At 34.5% G+C, this 20,298-nt stretch overlaps 1 protein-coding gene across 31 annotated transcripts in view; it reads left to right on the forward strand.

Moving 5' to 3' along the window:
• The window catches only part of ADGRL3 (adhesion G protein-coupled receptor L3), a 756,105-nt gene that overhangs the window by 469,166 nt on the left and 266,641 nt on the right, over positions 1-20,298 (forward strand). For 27 of the 31 annotated variants that reach the window (XM_088791158.1, XM_019743751.3, XM_074324504.2 and 24 more), the window contains 2 exons: positions 119-133; positions 2,282-3,082. In XM_088791158.1, coding sequence (XP_088647284.1) covers positions 119-133; positions 2,282-3,082 — 816 coding nt within the window. The remainder of the gene's footprint in view (positions 1-118; positions 134-2,281; positions 3,083-20,298) is intronic. The other 4 variants (XM_074324503.2, XM_074324498.2, XM_074324500.2 and 1 more) reach the window with 1 other exon arrangement.

Below are 20,298 nucleotides of genomic sequence, written 5' to 3' on the forward strand. Positions count from 1 at the left end.
GTGAAATAAATTATTAACTTTCAGTTTGGAAGAGGTGAATAAAAAGTGCTTGGCCAATACCAAACCATTAATCTGTTCTCTTTTCTCCTTTCTCTCTTTACTTCTCTCTCTCCAATAGAAGTGGAACAAAAAGGTAATTAAATACCTTTCATAAATTATATACTATATAGGCTAAGTTACTTAACAGTTTAACATTTACTTAAAATTATTTTGTTATTAATTCGTATCTATTTTATGGAAATTTATTTACTACTTCTGCTGCTCAACTTCACTGTAATCTGTTACACTGACCAATGCTGGTTTGATTATTTTATCTGAAAAGAGTTTAATGGTGTAAAATTTTCAACCGGATGTTTTATTCCTCTTTATTTTTAAATAAGTAGTTACAAATCCAGTAGGTGGTGATGGATAGTGATTGCTTTAGGTTTGTTTTGATTTCTATACTAGATAATTTTCCATAGTTCTGGTGTGCTTTCCCCTTTTTATTTAAATTTTTAATTATTGGGGGAAAGAGGAGACAGTTTTCTTGAAATGCCATGAAATAAATTACTGTTGTAATCAAGAGCTGATTATTAACTAACATACAGTTTACATACAATTTTGATAACAATGCCTACCCATCCTTTATAATTATAGCCATCATATTAGAATCCTGAGAAATGTTTGTAATCATCGATTTTGTTATTGAGTGTAAATTGATGATGGCCCTTTATCCTTGCTATGGAAGATTTTGATAGTCAGCTTCCCCTGCCTCTTGGGCACTTACTTTCTCCAAAAGCAAAACATTGGGCACTTTAATAATATACTTTCATTTTTAATTAACCTCCAAATCCTGCTGAGTTTCATCTGAGACTGTTTCCACTGGATTTTGGCTTATAATTTCTGTTAAAGAGCTAATCACTAATATTAAGAAAATGATAATTTTTCATTAATCATTAAAATTTGGGTAAACATCCAAATTCTTTGTGATTTTCCAATTTCTCCACCCAAAACACTTGTAATCATTTCAAATGTAACAATGGACTGCATGATTATGTTTCAGTGTGTTTGCTTTGCAAAAATATTAGAGCAGTGTTTCCCATAGCAGGTTCACCAAAACACTACACTGTAAAGAAGGTCTGTAGAAAGAGTCCCGTGATTCAGTTAGTTGGCAAAATTTGCTCACCCTCCCCACTTCTGTTTGGAGAGTCACTAATTCCAATACCTAAGCTATTGGAATCTCTGCCACAATTCTATTTAACAAGATACATGTTTCCATGTGGCTAAGGATCCATTTTTTTTTTCTGTCTGTGTAACCTCTAGCTATACCACTTGAAACACGAGCCTCAAGGACCACCCTTTGGGAAACATTGCTTTATAGCCCCTTCATTACAGATGACAGCCAAGCTTTCTTACCACCGCTGATCCAATGTGCTACTACTGCATCATACTAAAAATAAGTGAATCCGATAATTCTTGGCATTTTCAGCCTGAAGTATGAGCAGCAAAATACTATATAAGTAATCTTGTTTTTTTAATGCTCTTCTCATGTAACAGTAAAAGGTACATGTTTTAAGTTCCAATACTACTATATTTAACAGGACATTTTTAACTGATTAAAATCTAGATCTTGGGTTCTTCTCTGTAACCTTTCACCTTTTCCTCTTTCCTTATTCCTTCTTTCCTTTCTTTTTCTTCCTTTCTCCTTTTTCTTTCAGTATTCATCCATCACTCATTTTTAATTGTGTGATTTGCATGCTCTGTGTGTGCTATAGCAGTTTTAAGAGCTATTACAGGATTTTTCTTTCCCTTTATTATTATATTTTAATTACAATTGGATTTCCATGTAGTACCTAATTATAAGTATTGAACAGCTAATATCATTGGAGTGAAAACAATATTTTTTTTTGAAATTTCCAAATAAGATACATTAAAAACATCATGTGTAAACATTTATATTTTTTCTGTCTATGGAATACAAGACATACAAGACATTTGTATAGGTATAGCCAAAAATATTGTAATATATGTTCACGAAGGTAAAAACCAAAGGAAATTACAGCTACTCATAAAGAGGCAAAATTTATTCAACAAATGAAATCAAAATGATTTTAAACAAAAGTCAAAATTAATGTGTATGACTGCTTTGTGTTCTCAGAAGAATGCAGCAAAATCATTAAGTGGGGATGGCTATCTCTTGTAAAAGTTGCATTCCATTTGGTGAAAAGTAACACTGCATGTCAAATTTTTTAATTAATATAGTTATTTATTTATTTATTTTTAATTATTTCCCTTCCAACAGTTTTTCTTTGTCCTGGACTACTAAAAGGAGTATACCAGAGTGAACATTTGTTTGAGTCCGACCACCAGTCAGGGGCATGGTGCAAAGACCCTCTGCAGGCTTCTGACAAGATTTATTATATGCCTTGGACCCCCTACCGAACTGATACCCTGACCGAGTACTCATCCAAGGATGACTTCATTGCTGGAAGGCCAACTACAACCTACAAACTCCCTCACAGGGTGGATGGCACTGGATTTGTAGTGTATGATGGAGCTTTGTTCTTTAACAAAGAGCGCACCAGGAACATAGTAAAGTTTGATTTGCGGACTAGGATAAAGAGTGGAGAGGCCATCATAGCCAATGCCAATTACCACGATACCTCCCCTTACCGATGGGGAGGCAAATCTGACATAGACCTGGCAGTGGATGAGAATGGGCTATGGGTCATCTATGCGACAGAACAAAACAATGGTAAAATCGTTATTAGTCAATTGAACCCTTACACCCTGCGGATTGAAGGGACATGGGATACTGCCTATGATAAAAGGTCAGCTTCCAACGCATTTATGATTTGTGGGATTCTATATGTGGTCAAATCTGTATATGAGGATGATGACAACGAGGCCACAGGGAATAAGATTGACTACATTTACAACACTGACCAAAATAAGGATAGTTTGGTGGATGTACCCTTTCCTAATTCATACCAGTACATAGCAGCTGTGGATTACAACCCCAGGGACAACCTTCTTTACGTGTGGAATAACTATCACGTCGTGAAATATTCTTTGGACTTTGGGCCTCTGGATAGTAGATCAGGTAAGTTTGACTTTTTTATGTTTCTTGAGGGGGAGAAATATTTATAGTTTGTTCTCAATAACTTTATTGTACATTTTGATAAGGCTTCCTTTGTGATCTTCCTTCTAGCCTGACCTGAAAATGGTTCATTGTCTTTCCATCTAAAAAAAAAAGAAAAGAAAAAAAATGTTGCCGTTAATCACGTTCAGCTGTAAAAAAAAAGAAGTATATAAAAACCTGACTTTCTCCACTGTGCAGCTAGTCTCCAATCTCTGGCCCTTCTTTGAAGGGCATTTTCATTATCATCTGGTTAATTCCTTGTGTGGTGAAGTACACAAAATCTTTGCTAAAAAAGAATGCCATTCCACCTAGTTAATTGCCCTCAAAAGTGTTTTCCACTTAGAAAACATCAGAGGGTTGGCTTGTAGTAACATTTCGGAGTCCTACACCAATATATTCATCTCGAAGAGAGCATCATATGTGATCACTTCTATTGGGAATATTGTCAGTTTGAGTGAGCATATGTCTGAGTGTGCCTAATTGATATGCACAGAAACTATTCATAACTGATTAATACAGAAACAATAGATCTCAGTTTTATAAGGAAAAAAGCGTAAAACTCAGTTTTGAATAAACTTATGATAACCTTTAATTACCATTCTTTAGAGAGTCTTTTTCATCTCTAGGACATACTGTTTCCTTTCCATGTTCTTCAAAGGCAGTCATACTTTTTTTTTTTTTTTTTAATTTTTACTTACGCAACAGAGCAGAATTATCTCAGTTTAGAAGCTAAATTATTTTAAACTAGCAATCATACTATTCTTCATGATAACGTATAAGAAAATTAAGATACAAATGTCTGAATTTTGATAGTAACATGGCAATTCAAAGTTTAATTTTTTTTTTCTTTTGGTGCTTATGTGTTAAAGGTTCTTATTTTCTGTATTGCTTTTATCATGATTTTACTAGCAAGACATTCTGCTGCCTATCTTAGTTCATTTTGTACGTATCTTCTTATACAACTACATTTAAAGTTCCATATGGCCAATAACATTGCTTTACTCATCCTTTTATTATATTTTTCTTTGACCATTATTTCTACCTTCTCAGATACTAGTGTAATAATAAAGACTCAATAACTATTGAATGAATGAATGAATGTGAATGATTTCCATTTCTTAGTGTGACAGAATGCCAAATTAGGTGGCATTTTCTCTAGTCCCCGAGAGGCTTCAGTCAGAAAGACAGCAATTCTTTCCATGTCCAGCAATACTGATATTATGTTGCGTTGCGTTTTGTGGAAGGAGAAGCATAAATATGCAACAGCAGCAAAACCAAGTTCTCCTTACTAAGTCCTCAAATAAATCTCCTAGACCAAGTTCATTGTCTGACTCACCTCTGTGCAGGTAAGTTTTCTCAATCCAGTGTACCCTTCAGTTGAAAACCTAAGCCAGATTCTATCATCTATAGTATGTGGGAAGACAATTCTTTCAGACCTATGATAGTCTTCTTACCCACAATTTATATTTTGGCAGTGAAAATTCTGTTGATGAGTGGTTCTTAACCTTTTTTGACTTTTAATTGGAACAGGAAGTAATTTTTACTTGCCTCCAAAGAAATAATAAATAACTCATTGTCTTTTGAGGGGCTTAGTTAAATCAGTGACTAAGGGGCAGGAACATATTTCAAATTTGATTTATTGGAAAGATCATGCATTATATTTATTTAGAACAATAGGTTAAAATTAATTAGCATTCCCGGTTTTTATTTGACGGACTGATGCAAATTCTTAGTTTTTATAAATTATCCTTAAAGAGTACTTAGAAACTTACCAAAAATATTTTTAACATGCTTTAATAAAGTTATATGTGTGTATCCATATATGTGATATATCATTGTACTTGTGAACGTAAGGAAAATTACACCACTCATTTAATTTTGTTTGTTTGTTTATATATGGAAGTTAAAACATGAACCATCTTGCTCACATGTAACCAGTGCTTACATTTATTAAAAGGATGTTATTAATGTGGCAAACATTGAGAAATGATAAAGTTCAGCTTTTGAAACAAAGTCCTAACTTGAGCCAGGAGATTCAGTTTTTACTCTTTTTTAAACAACGATGAAGACCTCCTCTGTTTTTACAAAGCGCAAATTTTCACCTTTATTAAATTTGTAAATACAATTGTAGGGAAAAGTGTCATTTTCATGCATGAATACTCAAATTAAAAAGTTAATATTATACTTTGGTGTGAACTTATGGCAGTTTAGAGGTGGAAAGAATAAATATGGGAAGTAAATTTTATGCATGATATGTGTAGATATGAGAATTTTAATTAACAATAATAGAGGCTGTTCATCTTATTTCGCACAAACAGTTTCAGCTGTGTGTTTGTCTTTAGTAAATTGCATTGACATTTTTCAAAGAAATTGCCTTTAGTTAATTCTTATTATGGATCTCTTTATGTGTCTATGTATGGAAACCAACTTACTTAAAATATGTTAGGGTCAAAAAGACTAATTCTGAGTCTGTAGATCTAATGTGCATTTGCTGTTTCCATCTGTTGGAAGTAGGCTAGGTATTTTTGCTCTGATTTTAACTAAGTTCTAATCAATGAAAATTCACATTATTGAAGTTTTTTGTAAAGGGGTATCTGTTTTATTTCTGCAGAATATAACTATTCTGTCCATGAAAAGATCTGGGTGTTGGAAGTTAAGAAGCACATATGCTTGTCTCGTGTATATAAAAACCCTCTGGTGAAGTGTACACAGAGGTGGCATACTGCTTCTGACATGAGCTTGGGAGTCTGAAGAACTTGCGTTTGAGTTCTGCCTCTAGTGCTTGATTGTGGACACATGGCTCAGCTTCTTGGTCTTCATTTCCTCAATTATGAAATGGAAAAAATAAATAAATAAAATAACACCCCGATCAGAAGATTATTGTTAAATTTTAATGAGATGACACATATGATAGGCACAACCAACTTAACCTAATAACTACACATCAATCCTACAAGGGCCATTATTATTCACAATTTCTAAATGTTGGCCCTAAGGCACTATAGCTCCTATAACTTACTCAAAAATCACCCAGCTATTAAAGTTTAACCCAACTTCAGAGTCATGCTCCCTTCTGTGACACTAGCCCTGGAAAGTATGCTTACTAATGCTGTGTGTCTACATTCATTCATTGGATAGAAGTGATTTCAGTGTCCCCATGTGTCAGGTGCTCTGTGGATGCAAATCTAATTTGTAGTTCTCACAATTAGATAATTGCTACAGAATTGTGCTATAAAATATTGTATCTATTCTTTAACCATGTTAACAGATGTATATTTTTAACAAAAGTCCATTTAAAATTTTCAAATGGTAAAGTTTAAGGATGAATATGATGAAAAACTTAGCTGCTCAGAAATATCAAAAAAAGTCATTTCAATTTAATTCTAATTCCTTGCTTTTCCCAACACCCATTCTCAAACCCCTAATTGTCCTGTCTTTTGTGAGGTTGGCTCAGTGTTGTGACATTTATGATTGCATTCTTTTCAAAGAAAACATTAGGGGAGTGGTAAATCAGTGAAAAATATTGTTTTCAACAATAGCTGTATAAAGAAATTAATTTTAATTTGACTTTTTTTTTAAGGAAATATTTATTGAATTCAGAAGAGAGAATACACTTTGAAACTGTAGTTAAATGTCGGCTACTTGAGTTTTTCGTTTTTTTTTTGTTTTGTTTTGTTTTAAGTTTTTATTGGGGAAGGGGAACAGTGTGTACTTCCAGGACTTTTTTCCAAGTCAAGCTGTTGTCCTTTCAGTCTTAGTTGTGGACGGCACAGCTCAGCTCCAGGTTCAGTTACTATTGCTCATTGTAGGGGGCGCAGCCCACCATCCCTTGTGGGAGTCGAAACCTGCAACCTTGTGGTTGAGAGGACGTGCTCCAACCAACTGAGCCATCCAGGAGCTCAGCGGCAGCTCAGCTCAAGGTGCCGTGTTCAATCTTAGTTGCAGGGGGTGTTGCCCACCATCCGTTGGGGGACTCGAGGAATTGAACTGGCAAGCCTGTGGTTGAGAGCCCACTGGCCCATGTGGGAATCAAACCAGCAGCCTTCAGAGTTAGGAGTATGGAGCTCTAACCGCCTGAGCCACCGGGCCAGCCATAATATGATGTTTTAAAAACTTGTATTTTAGATGTTCTTTGTTGCCTCTAAGTGAAGTTTCTCCTTCAAACGTTCTCTAATGGGCCTTTCCTTCTGGAAAATGTTTCAAAAAGTTAGAAATTTGTTCTCATTTTTCTCTAAAAATATTTTCAGAACATGATACTCTCGTCACTTAGTCTGCATTATCTTAAATGGAACTTTGCCAGCGTTTTTCTGCAGTTTTCCAGCATGAAATTAGTGGGAAAATGAATCAGACGTACTTGATATTGCTATTCACATAGTTTACATTTGCAAATTTTATAGAAACAATTTTTAATAATATAGCTATAGCTCATGGATTAAAGAACATACAAATGCAAAGAATTTTCAGTTTATAAAAAGCCTTTGTTCAGGAACTAATGAGACTTTGATTCACATTGTACTAATCTTATTGATATTGTTTTAGCCATTTTTGTTTAAAATTCTTTATAGAGTACCTGATAAATAGTAGGTGATCTATGAGGATTTGTTGAATAATTTAAGAAATGATGATGAATTATAACATATATTTTTTAAAAACTTCCTATTCAGAATATTATGGGAATGGGAGTCTGAGTCCTAAATTTTGTTTTAAGATTAGGTGTATGCTTCTCAGGTAGTCATCTTTACTATAAGCCAACAGTTCTATGATATAAAAATATTATATCACCCCTGTTATTCCTTACCCCACCACCCACACATAACTTCTTCCCTTCTTCACTCAGATTATAAGAGCTTTGGTAACCTACCGGAAGTTTAACCGATGCTAAGGAGAAGTACCAAAGCACATTAAGACCTAATGCACTTTCTTCCATAAGTAATTAAAATAAATTAAAGTCAGTAGTCTTGCAATAGGGAAAAAAGTGATCAACTGTTCAACAAATTTTATATTCAGAACATATTCGCAAATTTTTCAGTTGACAAATAACAGAAAATACTGCAACTTGGAGAAAATGGAAAGTGTGTTATATTCAGAAATGAGTAGCAGTTGTGTTCTGTTGAACATACATTTGTGTAGAGACCAGGTGATTCACTTTTGGACACCTATATCAAAAATGCTTGTAAGCATTAGCACCTGAGTATAAAATAAATGTCAAAATACTTTCTCTATTTTTTCTGAGCAGAGCACCAAATCTAGAAATATCAGGTCTAGAATTTTCTTCAAATGTACTTTTAAATGAACCTTTTTCCTGTCTTATAAAATATGATATAAACTCTACATTCATCATTGCCTTCAATTGGCTGTATTTTGTAAGATATACATTACAAACCTCCAAATAATACTTATCTATTTCATAGGTTATTTGAGTGATACTCAGGTTGGCATTCATAATTCTAATACAATACCTTCTATCTTGATCTGTACATATGAGAAAATCAAGGAATTGCATCACTTCCCTTTAGCTATTATTAATGACGGGTGTTGACTGATTTTCACTATTTAGTTCTTTCTCCCAAACCACCTTATGAGGAGTTCTTTATTCATTAATAATAGGACAGAGACATGAGGTATTTTCTTTGACTCTTCCAGTTTGTTTCTAAATTGCCCATCGAGCAATTAATTGTCAAATATACAAATGTTTGTTTGCTGTTTTTTCAGTATTTCCTACTTAAGGAGAGAGGAAGTAGGCTCAGGTTGATAGTAAGGATAGGCAGAGAAGCCCTGTTACAAAATTTTCCTAAAATTAGTGTCTCTAACATCTAAAATTCTATCAGTTGAGATTTAGTGAAATACATCAAGCAATCAGTACAAACAACCCAATGATTAAGACAGTCAGTGATAAGGGGTTAATATCCGAAATTGGAAAGCACTCATGCAACTAAACACCAAAACAACTATCAATCCAATTAACAAATGCACAGAGGACCTGAATATACCTAAGAGGACATACAGATGGCCATAGAAAAGATGCTCAGTGTCGCTTTTATTGTCAGAGAAATGCAAATTAAAACCACAAAGAGCTATCGCCTGACACCTATCAGAAGGCTATCATTAATAAATCAACAAACAAGTATTGTTGAGGATGTGGAGAAAGGGGAACCCTCATACACTGTTGGTGGGATTGCAGATTGGTGCAGCTGCTATGGAAAACAGTATGGAGGTTCCTCAAATTAAAAATAGAACTACCTTATGACCCAGCATTTCCACTTCCGGGTATTTATGCAAAAAAATCAGAAACACTGATTGGAAAAGATATATGCACCCCTATGTTCATTGTAGTGCTATTTACAGTAGCCATGATATGGAAGCAACCTAAGTACTGATCAATAGACGACTGCATAAAGAAGAAGTGTCATATATATATAAACACACAGTCACACACACACACACACACACACACACACACACACACACACACACACACAGGACTATTCCTCAGCCATAAAAAAGAATGAAATGTTACCATTTGTAATAACATGGATGAAGATGATAGGTATTAAGCTAAGTGAAATAAGTCAGACAGAGAAAGACAAGTGCCATATGATCTCACTTATATGTGGAATCTAAAGAACAAAATAAACTAATAAAACAGAAACAGACTCATAGATACAGAGAACAAATTGATTGTTGCCTGAATGGAGGGTGGCTGGGGGAGCAGGGTGAAAAAGATGAAGGGAGTAAGAATTACAAACTGGTAGTTACAAAATAGTCATGGGGATATAAAGTAAAGCATAGGGAAAATAATTAATAATATGGTAATAACTATGAATAGTGCCAGGCGGGTACTAGACTCATCAGAGGGATCTCTTCATAAAATACATAAATGTCTAACCACTTCTATATACCTGAAAATAATATAAAAGAACTTTGAATGCCAACTGTAATTGAATTAAAAAAAAGAGTGTAAAGATGAAAGGGAATACAAGGTTCAAATTTCCAGGTATAAAACAAGTAAGTCACAGGGATGTAATAAACTGTCAATAATGTGCTGGTCTAGATGGTTGCTGGGCTTATCATGGTGGTCACTTCTTTAGGTATATAAATGTTGAATAACTATGGTGTACACCTGAAACTAATATAATATTATGTGTTAGCTATATTTTAATGAAAATCTTCAAAAAAATGAAACAAAAGACATGTAGCTACTGTCTTATGCCTGCTCTTCTGCTTTCCAAACCCCACCCACATTTCCTTGAAAGGCATTTGAAATTATGTAAATATAACCATTATATGTTCTAAAGATAGTAAACTCTAAAACAACAACCAAAAGCCTACACAAAACAGTTTAACAATGCAGATGAGGTGAACCTTCTGTCCTTATACTATGCTAATTAAGTGCATTTGTGACTCCAGTAAAAGCTGTAGCTATGTAGTGATGAATAAGAACTTTAAGCACACATGACACCTCGTTAAAATGTAATTTTCACATCATATATCTGAGCCCTTTACTTTGACAGCTGAGTAATGTGAGTGCTGGGCAGAGAATCTTGAACATTTTGAAACTGTCACGTGTTTAATAGGTAGTTGAATTTGCTTCCTGAATGGTTTAGTTAAATATGGTGCACCCTAGACACAAAATAGAGCCTGAATGTAGTAAGATGTTAAATCACACTTGTCCTCAGCCTGTGGGTCATGATTGCTTCCCAGTTCCACTTGAGATGCCACATTGTCTCTGAAGTTTAATTTACATCTTAGTAGCTGAGTTAACTTTACAAAAAGAAAAAAAAGTTGTCAGCTACTTGTTGCTAATTTCATCCAGGTCTGTATTTTTATGCATCAGCTGTTTCCCAGAGGAGCCCCCTCTCTTTCCAGTGATTGCTTCCTTTGCTTATAGTGACAGCTGCTGACTGAAGGGCATTGCTACTGAGGATTTTTCGGGGAGCACAGCCCAAAGTTGCAAATTTTGCCATAGCTATCCCATTGCCACTTAACATCAGATGAATCATCCTATGTTGTATGTTTTCTTGCATCCTTTCCAGAGTGGCAGCTTCTTCTTTTCACTCTGAATATAAAATCACAGTCCTATATGTGCAAAGCAAAGCTGGACCTTCCTCTTTACAGCTGATCCCAGTGTTAGCCATTAATCTAACATCTAGTTGATCTTAATAAAGGAGACAAGATGCAAGGGATAAAAAGGTTCACAAATGTACTAACTTATTTTTTTCCTACAAAGTAATAATTATTAGAAATAGTAATTATTAGAAAAGTAATCAAAATCATCTCTACATGCAAGTCACAGTCATAAAAAGATGACTTGCTTGTGAATAGGCTTCCCACTCACACCAGCTGTCCTTTCTGTAGCCATTTCACTGCTCATTAGCCCATCCAGCAGAGGGCAGGCAGGTGGAACCAAAATAGTTCTGCTGCTCATTATTAGCACATCTTGTAAGGGCCATACTGGCTAAATTAAGATTTCTGATTATCCAGGATTTCTGATTTCCATTTTAGGATGCGCCGCTTCTACCCACATTAGCACTGAGAAGTGAGAATTGACTCTATTATACTAGTATAGTAAAGTCTTTGTGTTTAAAATTTTAGATAGTTGTTCAAGTACCTTAGAAAATGACTGACAAGCCAAAATATGAATTTTAGCACAAAGATATTTTCCTCTTAATAACTACTTTTCCAGCAGAAAGCTAACTTCTCAGATAATAATTATTAATGACTAAATAATTTAAGATACATATATGACAGAAAAAATCTACTACGCTGTATAATCTTTACATGATGAAACGTTGTCCGATTTCCATGAAAACAAATGAAAATTATCTTTTTTTTGTTTGTTTTTCTTGCTTAATAAGAATTCTGCCTTTTTGCCTTGTATGCCCTTCAATAGTACAAATTCATGGCCAAATTCTTTTCATGTACTTACCCCAAATGAAGATACAAATTAAAATTATTCAGTGTTTTCTCTCTGAAGTGTCTTGTGGCTGAAATATTTCAACCTCAAAATTTGAATTATTAAAATAATGTTAAAAACAATTTTACAAAATAATATACAAATGCAAGTAAAGTGCTAGGTATTTGTTGATTTTATGACTTAGAATGAACCCTTACGCTGTTTTTTTAAAAAGAATTGTCGTTGAAGAAATTTGTACCTTGAAAACAAAAGAAAATGGCATTTTTGTTAGAAACACTCTACTCAATAAAAATATAAAACAGACTGTGATTTTTAAAACATATTATTAAACTTTTCAAAAATCTATGATAATTTTACTATGTAACATATATATTATCATATTAAACAAAAATTTTAGACTTTTATATTTTTAAAGAGAAACCCCCTGAGAGATGTAAGTGGTAGTGGTTTATGGAATAGCTTGAAAGTGGAATTGGACATAATAAGAACAAGCTAAGATGAAAAGTGAAATTCTGGTACAAAATTAGACTTGCTGTAGAATGCAGAAGCAGGAAGTCAAAATTGGGCTTAAGTCAGAAGCCCATTGATTGATTGATTGATTGATTGATTGCATCTTTCTCTCCTCTCCCTCCCTTCCTTTCTTCCTTACTTTACTCAGGAGACTTGTCTTTAAATATAGCTGAGACCAAGTGCTCTGCTGTGGTTTGTGGTTACAACTATGATCGGGACAGGCATTGACTCTGCCCTTACAGAGCTTACAGAATAATGAAAACAAGTGGAAACAGAACAGGGTGGGGAGGGTGTCAAAAAATAATAGTGTTACCTACTGTTAATAGAATGTTGTCTTTTCTGGCCATGTACATAGATTATCAAATTTAATCATGCAAAGAAAGCATCATCCTCATTTCCAGATAAAGAAATTGAGGACCAGAGAAGGTAAATAACTCACGTCACATATATTGACCGGAGTTGCAGTTAGAGTCCTAGTCTGACTTTCTGCTATGTTATGCTGCCTCCTTCAGTGAATAAAAGGAATATAGGTGGCACAGCTAAGGAGCAAGGGGAAACACAGGAAGGCAGTGTACGTGTTCTAGAATGTAAGTAAAGCAGGTTAGCTAATGTAGCAAATGCCAAGCAGAGCAGACCCATCATATTCAGTCTGAGCAAGGACAAGGGCACAGTATTGTCGAGCACCCACCGTCCCCTCCATAATGTGCTAATGAAGTAGGAATATTTTTCTGTGAGTCCCCAAATGATATAAATGATGTTGGATCTGCTGGAAGTTTCTGGGTGTGGGCCAGGATCCTGTCTTGTGAAGCCGAAAAATGGACACACGGACCAGGGAGAGGCAAAACGTGGTAAAGGAAGATGGTTTATTAGAGGCAGGAGAAGAGGTTGCAGCTCCTGAGTGGGAGGGGATCCCGAATGAGAGTGCCCAGTGACTGAGGCAAAAGTTTTTACTTTTATACTTCCCTTGCCTGCTTGGGGAAGGAAGGGGGCTGGAGCCTTCTAATGGAATTCATCTATCAGGTTTTTCTTGTTTGCTCATCCTGAAGGGATTAAGGAAATAACCCATTCCTGTCTATCAGATCTGCTCCTTTGTCTGGCCAAAAGGTATTTGAGATAATTTATTAACCTCAAGGTGCATTCTGATATCTTTGTCCTGGAGTGTAGGCGACATTCCAAAACCTGGAGTTTCAGGATATGGCTGCTTTTTTTGTTTTTAGCAACATACTAACTATCCTGTCTCACTAGGTATGTGAACATATATACCTTAACCCTTAGAAGATGCTGTGAGGTACAGATGAGTAAACTAAGACTCAGAAATGTAAAGTCACCTGCCCAGAGAAACCCAGTTTGTAAATGGTGGCGAGGGCTTCAAAGCTCAGATTTGTTTGACTCTGAGTCATGAAGCTGACACACTTTATATTTACAATGGGAAAAAAAATTATAATGCACACAAGCATACAATATAATTGATATAATGGTGAATAGATTTGGTGTATGTGTGTGTGTGTGTATTCTTGGAAATGATTGAAGAAACAGATTGAATTATTGGAGGATTGAAAGACTTAGAAACTTTTGCAAAAAGTCTGAGCAATTTGAAAGACTAGAGATTTGGGGACTGGCTCTTTATTAGATTTGATTACACTTAACATGTATTACTTCCAGTTTCTTAATTCAGATGTATTGTTAACAATACTTTCATGGTTACTCTCTATGAGTAGATTGGCAGACTGGTGAAAAAGTAAAGTGAAGAAAGAAAAGAATGTAGTTAGGGAAGAGAGGAATAAAAGGGAAATAACTATATTTTCTCCTAAAAATAAATGGATAAGAATGAGTTCCCCCTTTTCAAGGGGAAGGTGGTGAAAGAGCATGTACTTTAAAATGTTAAAAAGTTATTTTCCAAGATTTAGTTAATTACCTCAAGTGGTTAAAGGTAAAATTAAGGAAAAAAGTGTGGAATGCTCATATCTTGCTGATTGGAATGTAAATTGTTACAACCACTTTGTAAGAGTAACTTGGCTATATCTAGTGAATTCTATGTCTAGCTGATAGGCATATCTTACATACTAGCAAATCCACTTCTAAGTTTCCTCCCTGGAGAAACAGTCATACTTGTGTGCAGAGAGATTTGTACAAGAGTGTTCATTATAGCAATATTTAAAATAATGTAAAAGTGGAGAATACCGTACTGTCCCTCAGTTGGTGCGAGGAGACAGGATGTGTTAGGGAAGGCCACAGAGCAGTTTGTGCGTGATTGCCCAGGTGAATAATAATTAGCCATAACGGAAGATAGGAATGACAACTTTCTTCACTGGCACCACAGATTTTAAAATCCTGGTCAGTGTGGAGGCTAGAGACAAGTAATATGTGATCAGTTATCCCACAGAAAGAAATATACCAAGTCAAGTATTGGTACCTATGAAATGATAAGTAAGAAAAGATCTTACACTGGAATTTCCCTTTTCTAGTAATATAGACCCATTTGGCCCCAAGTGGGCTTTAATAACTGACAGAAGCCAGGATTGCAACTTGGCAAAGCACCAAACTTTAACTTCTATAACTCTTTCTACAGAATCGCTACATTGTTAGTCAAAGAAGCCTTCTCTTGTCAGAATAGGAAAATTTTACTCTGAAATTTTAGTTGTGACCTATAGTAGGAACTATCATGTGTTTCAACTTAAATTGCTTAAAAATTATTTACTATATCATCCTCACTTAATTTTTCCCAGAATATGAGTATATTGACTTGTCACATATTCCAGATTTCTACAACAACTATAATTTTTAAGCTTTCAGGAACATGGCAAAATACTTCGGTGAACAGGACTGATGACGTACTTGGCCGATCATGTTCTAGAGTTAAGAATTTTAAATACTACGATATAGCTAAAAATTTAAAAACCTAACAGTGAGCAAGAAGACTTATATGTGAGTGATGAATTACTATGGCCAATGTAAAACAGGCAGAATAGAAAGTACGTAGTGAATTGCAGGACAGAATTCACACAAGGAATGTCAAAAATAATCATCTCATATAGTTGAACTGTATATTGGAGTGAGAGTCTAAAGTCATCTATTAAAGTACAAATGAAATATGATTAAAAGTATTTTTCAAATTCTTTGAGTAGTTTATAAAATATAGTGAGTTTTAGAAAATATATCCCTATAGAGTACAAAGGGAGTGTTATGTATTATTGTGCAATTTATATTGTACATAGTAAAAAATACCTTTACAAAGTATAATTTTACATTATTTTAATTACAATAACAGAACTATTTGAATTCATGTAAATTAAATGCATCTGTGGTGCAACTCCTCTGTAATAACAGAGTTCCACAGTTATTCTGTGTTGATAAATCCTTACTGAGAGAACTATTTCCCCCAAATACCACATACATTCTTCTTGAATATATTGATTTCTATTTTCTCATTAAACTTGTATCTAATTAGATCACTTATGTAACGTCTCAAAGTGCAACTAAAGAAATTTATGTGGTATAAGAATATTTAATCATGTAAGAAATGCTCGTTATACATTGCCAATTTTTTTTTAAGCAGGTTTAAATGATTTGGAAGTTAGCTCATTATACATTTTCTCCACTTTTGATTATGTTTGAAAATTTATATGAAAAGCTTTTTAAAATTGATTTACATAGGATAGACCAATTTTTATTATATATAGTATATATTTTCCCATATGATCCCAAGTTTTAGTGGTGGCTAATTTCTGAATGGCTCAAATTTGAGCTTTTCTGGGTTTGAACAAATTTCTGTAGTGAATATATTCAGTCTTTGAAATAGCATAATAAAGTTATGAAAATTAAGCTAATAGTCCTTATGAATAGAGTACTAATAATCTACTTAGAATTCTATGATGGGATTTAAAAAGGCCTTTTAATTGTGTTCAGGGCAGTTACCCAACTACCTAGCACCCCCTTGTGACTAGGACACACAAATGAGAAAGTGCCAAAGTCTTCACTGAGAGAATGATACTATACCGAGGAGCCTTACTCTATTTCTAGGGCTATTTCTTTTTCTTTGTTAAGAAAGAAATATTTGTAGTGCTTCAAAGTATTGGGTAGTCCTAAGGTCTTTCCCTCTCCCTGTTGATTATAGAGCCCTACAGTGTGCGATGCAAGACTGAATCTACTCTCATATGGGAATATAGAATAACAGCGTAGGTTGATCTCTTACTCCAGAGACTTAATAAAGAGTTCTAATGTCCCTATACGTTATTTGGTCTAGTAGTACTCTCTATAAATTTTCACTTTTAACTGTTCAAACCATCAGTTTTCACCGTTGTTTTTAAGGATAAAAAATGAAAAGGGAAACATAAAAAGAAAACCATAAGTTTAAATAAAGGAACATTGCATTCAAATGAAAGAAGAGTCAACCATTCTAATCACAGATGAAACTTTAAAATGTTTGCTGGTAGCTTTCACAGTAAAACAGGTAAATTTCCCCATCTGAAATATTCAATATTACTCTTTCATGTATACAACTATACCCTTTTTATGTTCAAGCTTATATTTCCTAGAGAGGAGTAGGTTAGTACGTTCATTGAACATTGACTATTAGCCATTAAAACGAGATATTCAATAATTTTTTTATCAGAAAGAAGGGTCTTTTTCATGGTGTAATGATATTGAAAAATATTTCTAAAGAAAATATTAGAATTAAAGTTTTACCACAATTTTATGTAATTATTTTGGGAGGCAAATATTTTGTTTTTCTCGGTGATGAGTAGGTTTAAATACTTTGGTCAGTTGGAAGACTCTCTTTATATTTATTTGTATAACAAACCTACATATTTGTAAATAGATTACAAGTAACTGATTCCTAAATTATATAAGATAATGGATCTAAAAGTGTGGTCCAACAGGAAATTGCTAGGAATGCAAATTCTCAGGTCCCATTCCAGAGTTAATAAGAAACTCTGGGGATGGACCCAGTATCTATTTTTAACAAGCTGTTAAATTTGATAACTACTATATAGACCATAATTTCTAGTATGTTAGTATGCATTACAGAGTGTAATAAAACATTAAACTGTTTTTGTTTTCTTTTCTTCCTTCCTTCCTTCCTTCCTTCCTTCCTTCCTTCCTTCCTTCCTTCCTTCCTTCCTTCCTTCCTTCCTTCCTTCCTTCCCTCCCTCCCTCCCTCCCTCCCTCCCTCCCTCCCTCCCTCTGTCTCTCTCTTTTATTTTTTAAAATTTCTGTGCGACTTTGTTGATTGCCTTTAAGTGTTTCCCAATCTCCTATCTAAAGACTACTGCAAAAAGAATGCATAAATCACCTAAGGAGCATGTTAAAATGCAGATTTTCTTTCTATTCCCCATCCCATTAAATCACAGCCCTAAGATGTTGATTCAGGATGTGAAGTGACGCCCTGGGATAATACTTCTTTAGAGATGATTCTGAGTTTGGAAAATAATCACTACTCTAGATTCCCCAATGTTTACACAGAATTTATATCTTAGCATGAATATTGCCTTAATACACTAAGAATCTGTGGAGCAAATTATACTAACTAACCCCTCTTTGGGTTAACGCTGCTCTGGCAGTGAAATGCATCATTCTTGTTTTATTAAATGACCCTGTTTTGTGTCCTCATAGAATTACTACCTCTGTGGTTGACAGAAAAGAACAGCAGCCTGACACAGGCTGGATGCGTCCCCTCTCAGGCTTGTCCTGGAAAAGCAAGGTGCCATTCATCTTCACCTTGAATAGCTGGAATAAATGAACACAGTGAGAGAAGCAATGAGACTAGGCCATCATGCAGTGCTTTGCAGCCACTCGTGATCTATTCATATGTTGGGAAAACAAACAAAACTAAAAAAGGTAAAAATGGGCAGGAAATTAAGTTAGACCTGTCACTATAGTTAAAGGACAGTAGTATGCAGTAGAGCCTCATCCTCACCATGAGCGGAACCTCAGATTTCCATATTTTTATTTAAGGTGAATGTATGTTTCATACTTAAAAGTGGGAGTAGATAGAATTCTGAATTTTTCATTTATTGGTAATGTCCCAAGTGTACTAAGACATAGGCTGTAACACATGATGATTCCTTCTTCTGTCCATTCCCACTGAGTCCTAAACCTGGACAGATGAAGAGCTGTTTTGAAATGCTGTGTTGCTACATGAGTTCAATCACTCTTTCTGACTGTTAATTTATTCTGGCTATTCAGTGCCGGCATGAATGGCACTCAGCTTTGCCAGCTGAGATCTCAGTGAATGCAGAGAATGTGCCCATCCTGAATCAGACTGATGTGTAACCTTTGTTTGGTCCAGCCCCCTGCTGCTCTTAATTTTCTCTCTTAAGTCAGAAACATCCGGTGACTTTAACCCAATGAGACTGTAAAATTTCAAAGCACCTTTTCAAATGTGAATCTGTTGAATTAAAAACCCTGATATGCTTAAAAGGAACTCAAAATTTGATATATTTTTAATTTTTAAATTAAAATTGTACATTGAGATCCTGTGTCATTTAACAAAAGAATCATTTTTATGAGAACTTTTCTTTATGTTCAATTCTCCCTTCACCTCTTTTCTTACAAGTATCATTAAAATTATCCCTAGAAATATTTGTCTAGTGACTGGGATGAGAAGCAGTTGCTTCTTCCAAAGATCTTTTGTTCACTTTATTTTACTTTTTTTTCTTTTTTTTTTTTTAATTTTACACCCACTTTTTCTCCAATATAGAGCTAAAAATACAGTCATTCATTCTGGTTGCATGACATTTGATCTGTTTTCTTATTTCGCTAACAGCCATCATGATTACCTATTTTAGATTCTATTTTCTCTGAGATAATTTGGAGGCCTCTAGATTTCCTAAATTATTTCATATAATAAGGCTAAAAATTTTACGTAATTCACTCAGTTAACAAATACTTACTGAATTCTTAATTTTGTGTCCAGCTCTGTACTGAATATCTTAAATGAATTAGAATGAATATGTGATGGATTTGATTTGTTGTTGTTGTTTTTTTAATTTCCAAAACAATTCCTTTTAGGATTGAAATGAACTGATTATATTGCTTGTACCGGGATATGTCAGACATACTTACCATTTGGCAGATTATCGGCGTGTGTCATAGGCAGAGATAAGATGCTGGCTGCATCCTGAATATGAGAGCTCCCTGTTACTTTGACATGTACAGCTTATACTCAATGCCTTTCATTAATGAGAAGGAATAATATTCACTTGTTCCGTCTGTAGCACTTGGTCATTATTTGCTGAGCTGCATAAACAATGAGCAGCTGTATCATTGTTTATATTACATGGTTTTGTTTATTCATTTAAAAAATCTTGTGACTGTAGTGTGGCTTAGCAGCATGTTTACGGTAATGAAGAAGTAAATGAGCAATATTGAGCAAGACTTCAAGAGATGAGTTTTAGTAAGTCATGTTGAAAATATTACAGTAGGCATCCATAGATAAGTATAATAAGCCTTAGACAAATGGGGAAAATGGTCAGATTACAAGAAAAATCACAGTATAATCCTTTGGTTTTTGGTTTCAAAGGAATAGTACAGATAAACACATACTGATTCAACTACCGAGGACCTTGATTGTAATTTCCCAGTTATATTTTTTTCCCCTAACATGAGACTACTACAATGGGTAGAAAATGGAAGATTACTTTAACAAAAAGTAAGCCATCATCTTTTAATAATAAATTCACTCTGATAGAAAAAAGAAGACACTGCCAGTAAAGGAGTCAGACAGCTTACCAAGAATCCTGGAATTACATGT

This window comes from Rhinolophus sinicus, chromosome 1 (assembly GCF_057876585.1).
Source record: "Rhinolophus sinicus isolate RSI-liver-muscle chromosome 1, RSI-T2T, whole genome shotgun sequence".
Taxonomy (NCBI): domain Eukaryota; kingdom Metazoa; phylum Chordata; class Mammalia; order Chiroptera; family Rhinolophidae; genus Rhinolophus; species Rhinolophus sinicus.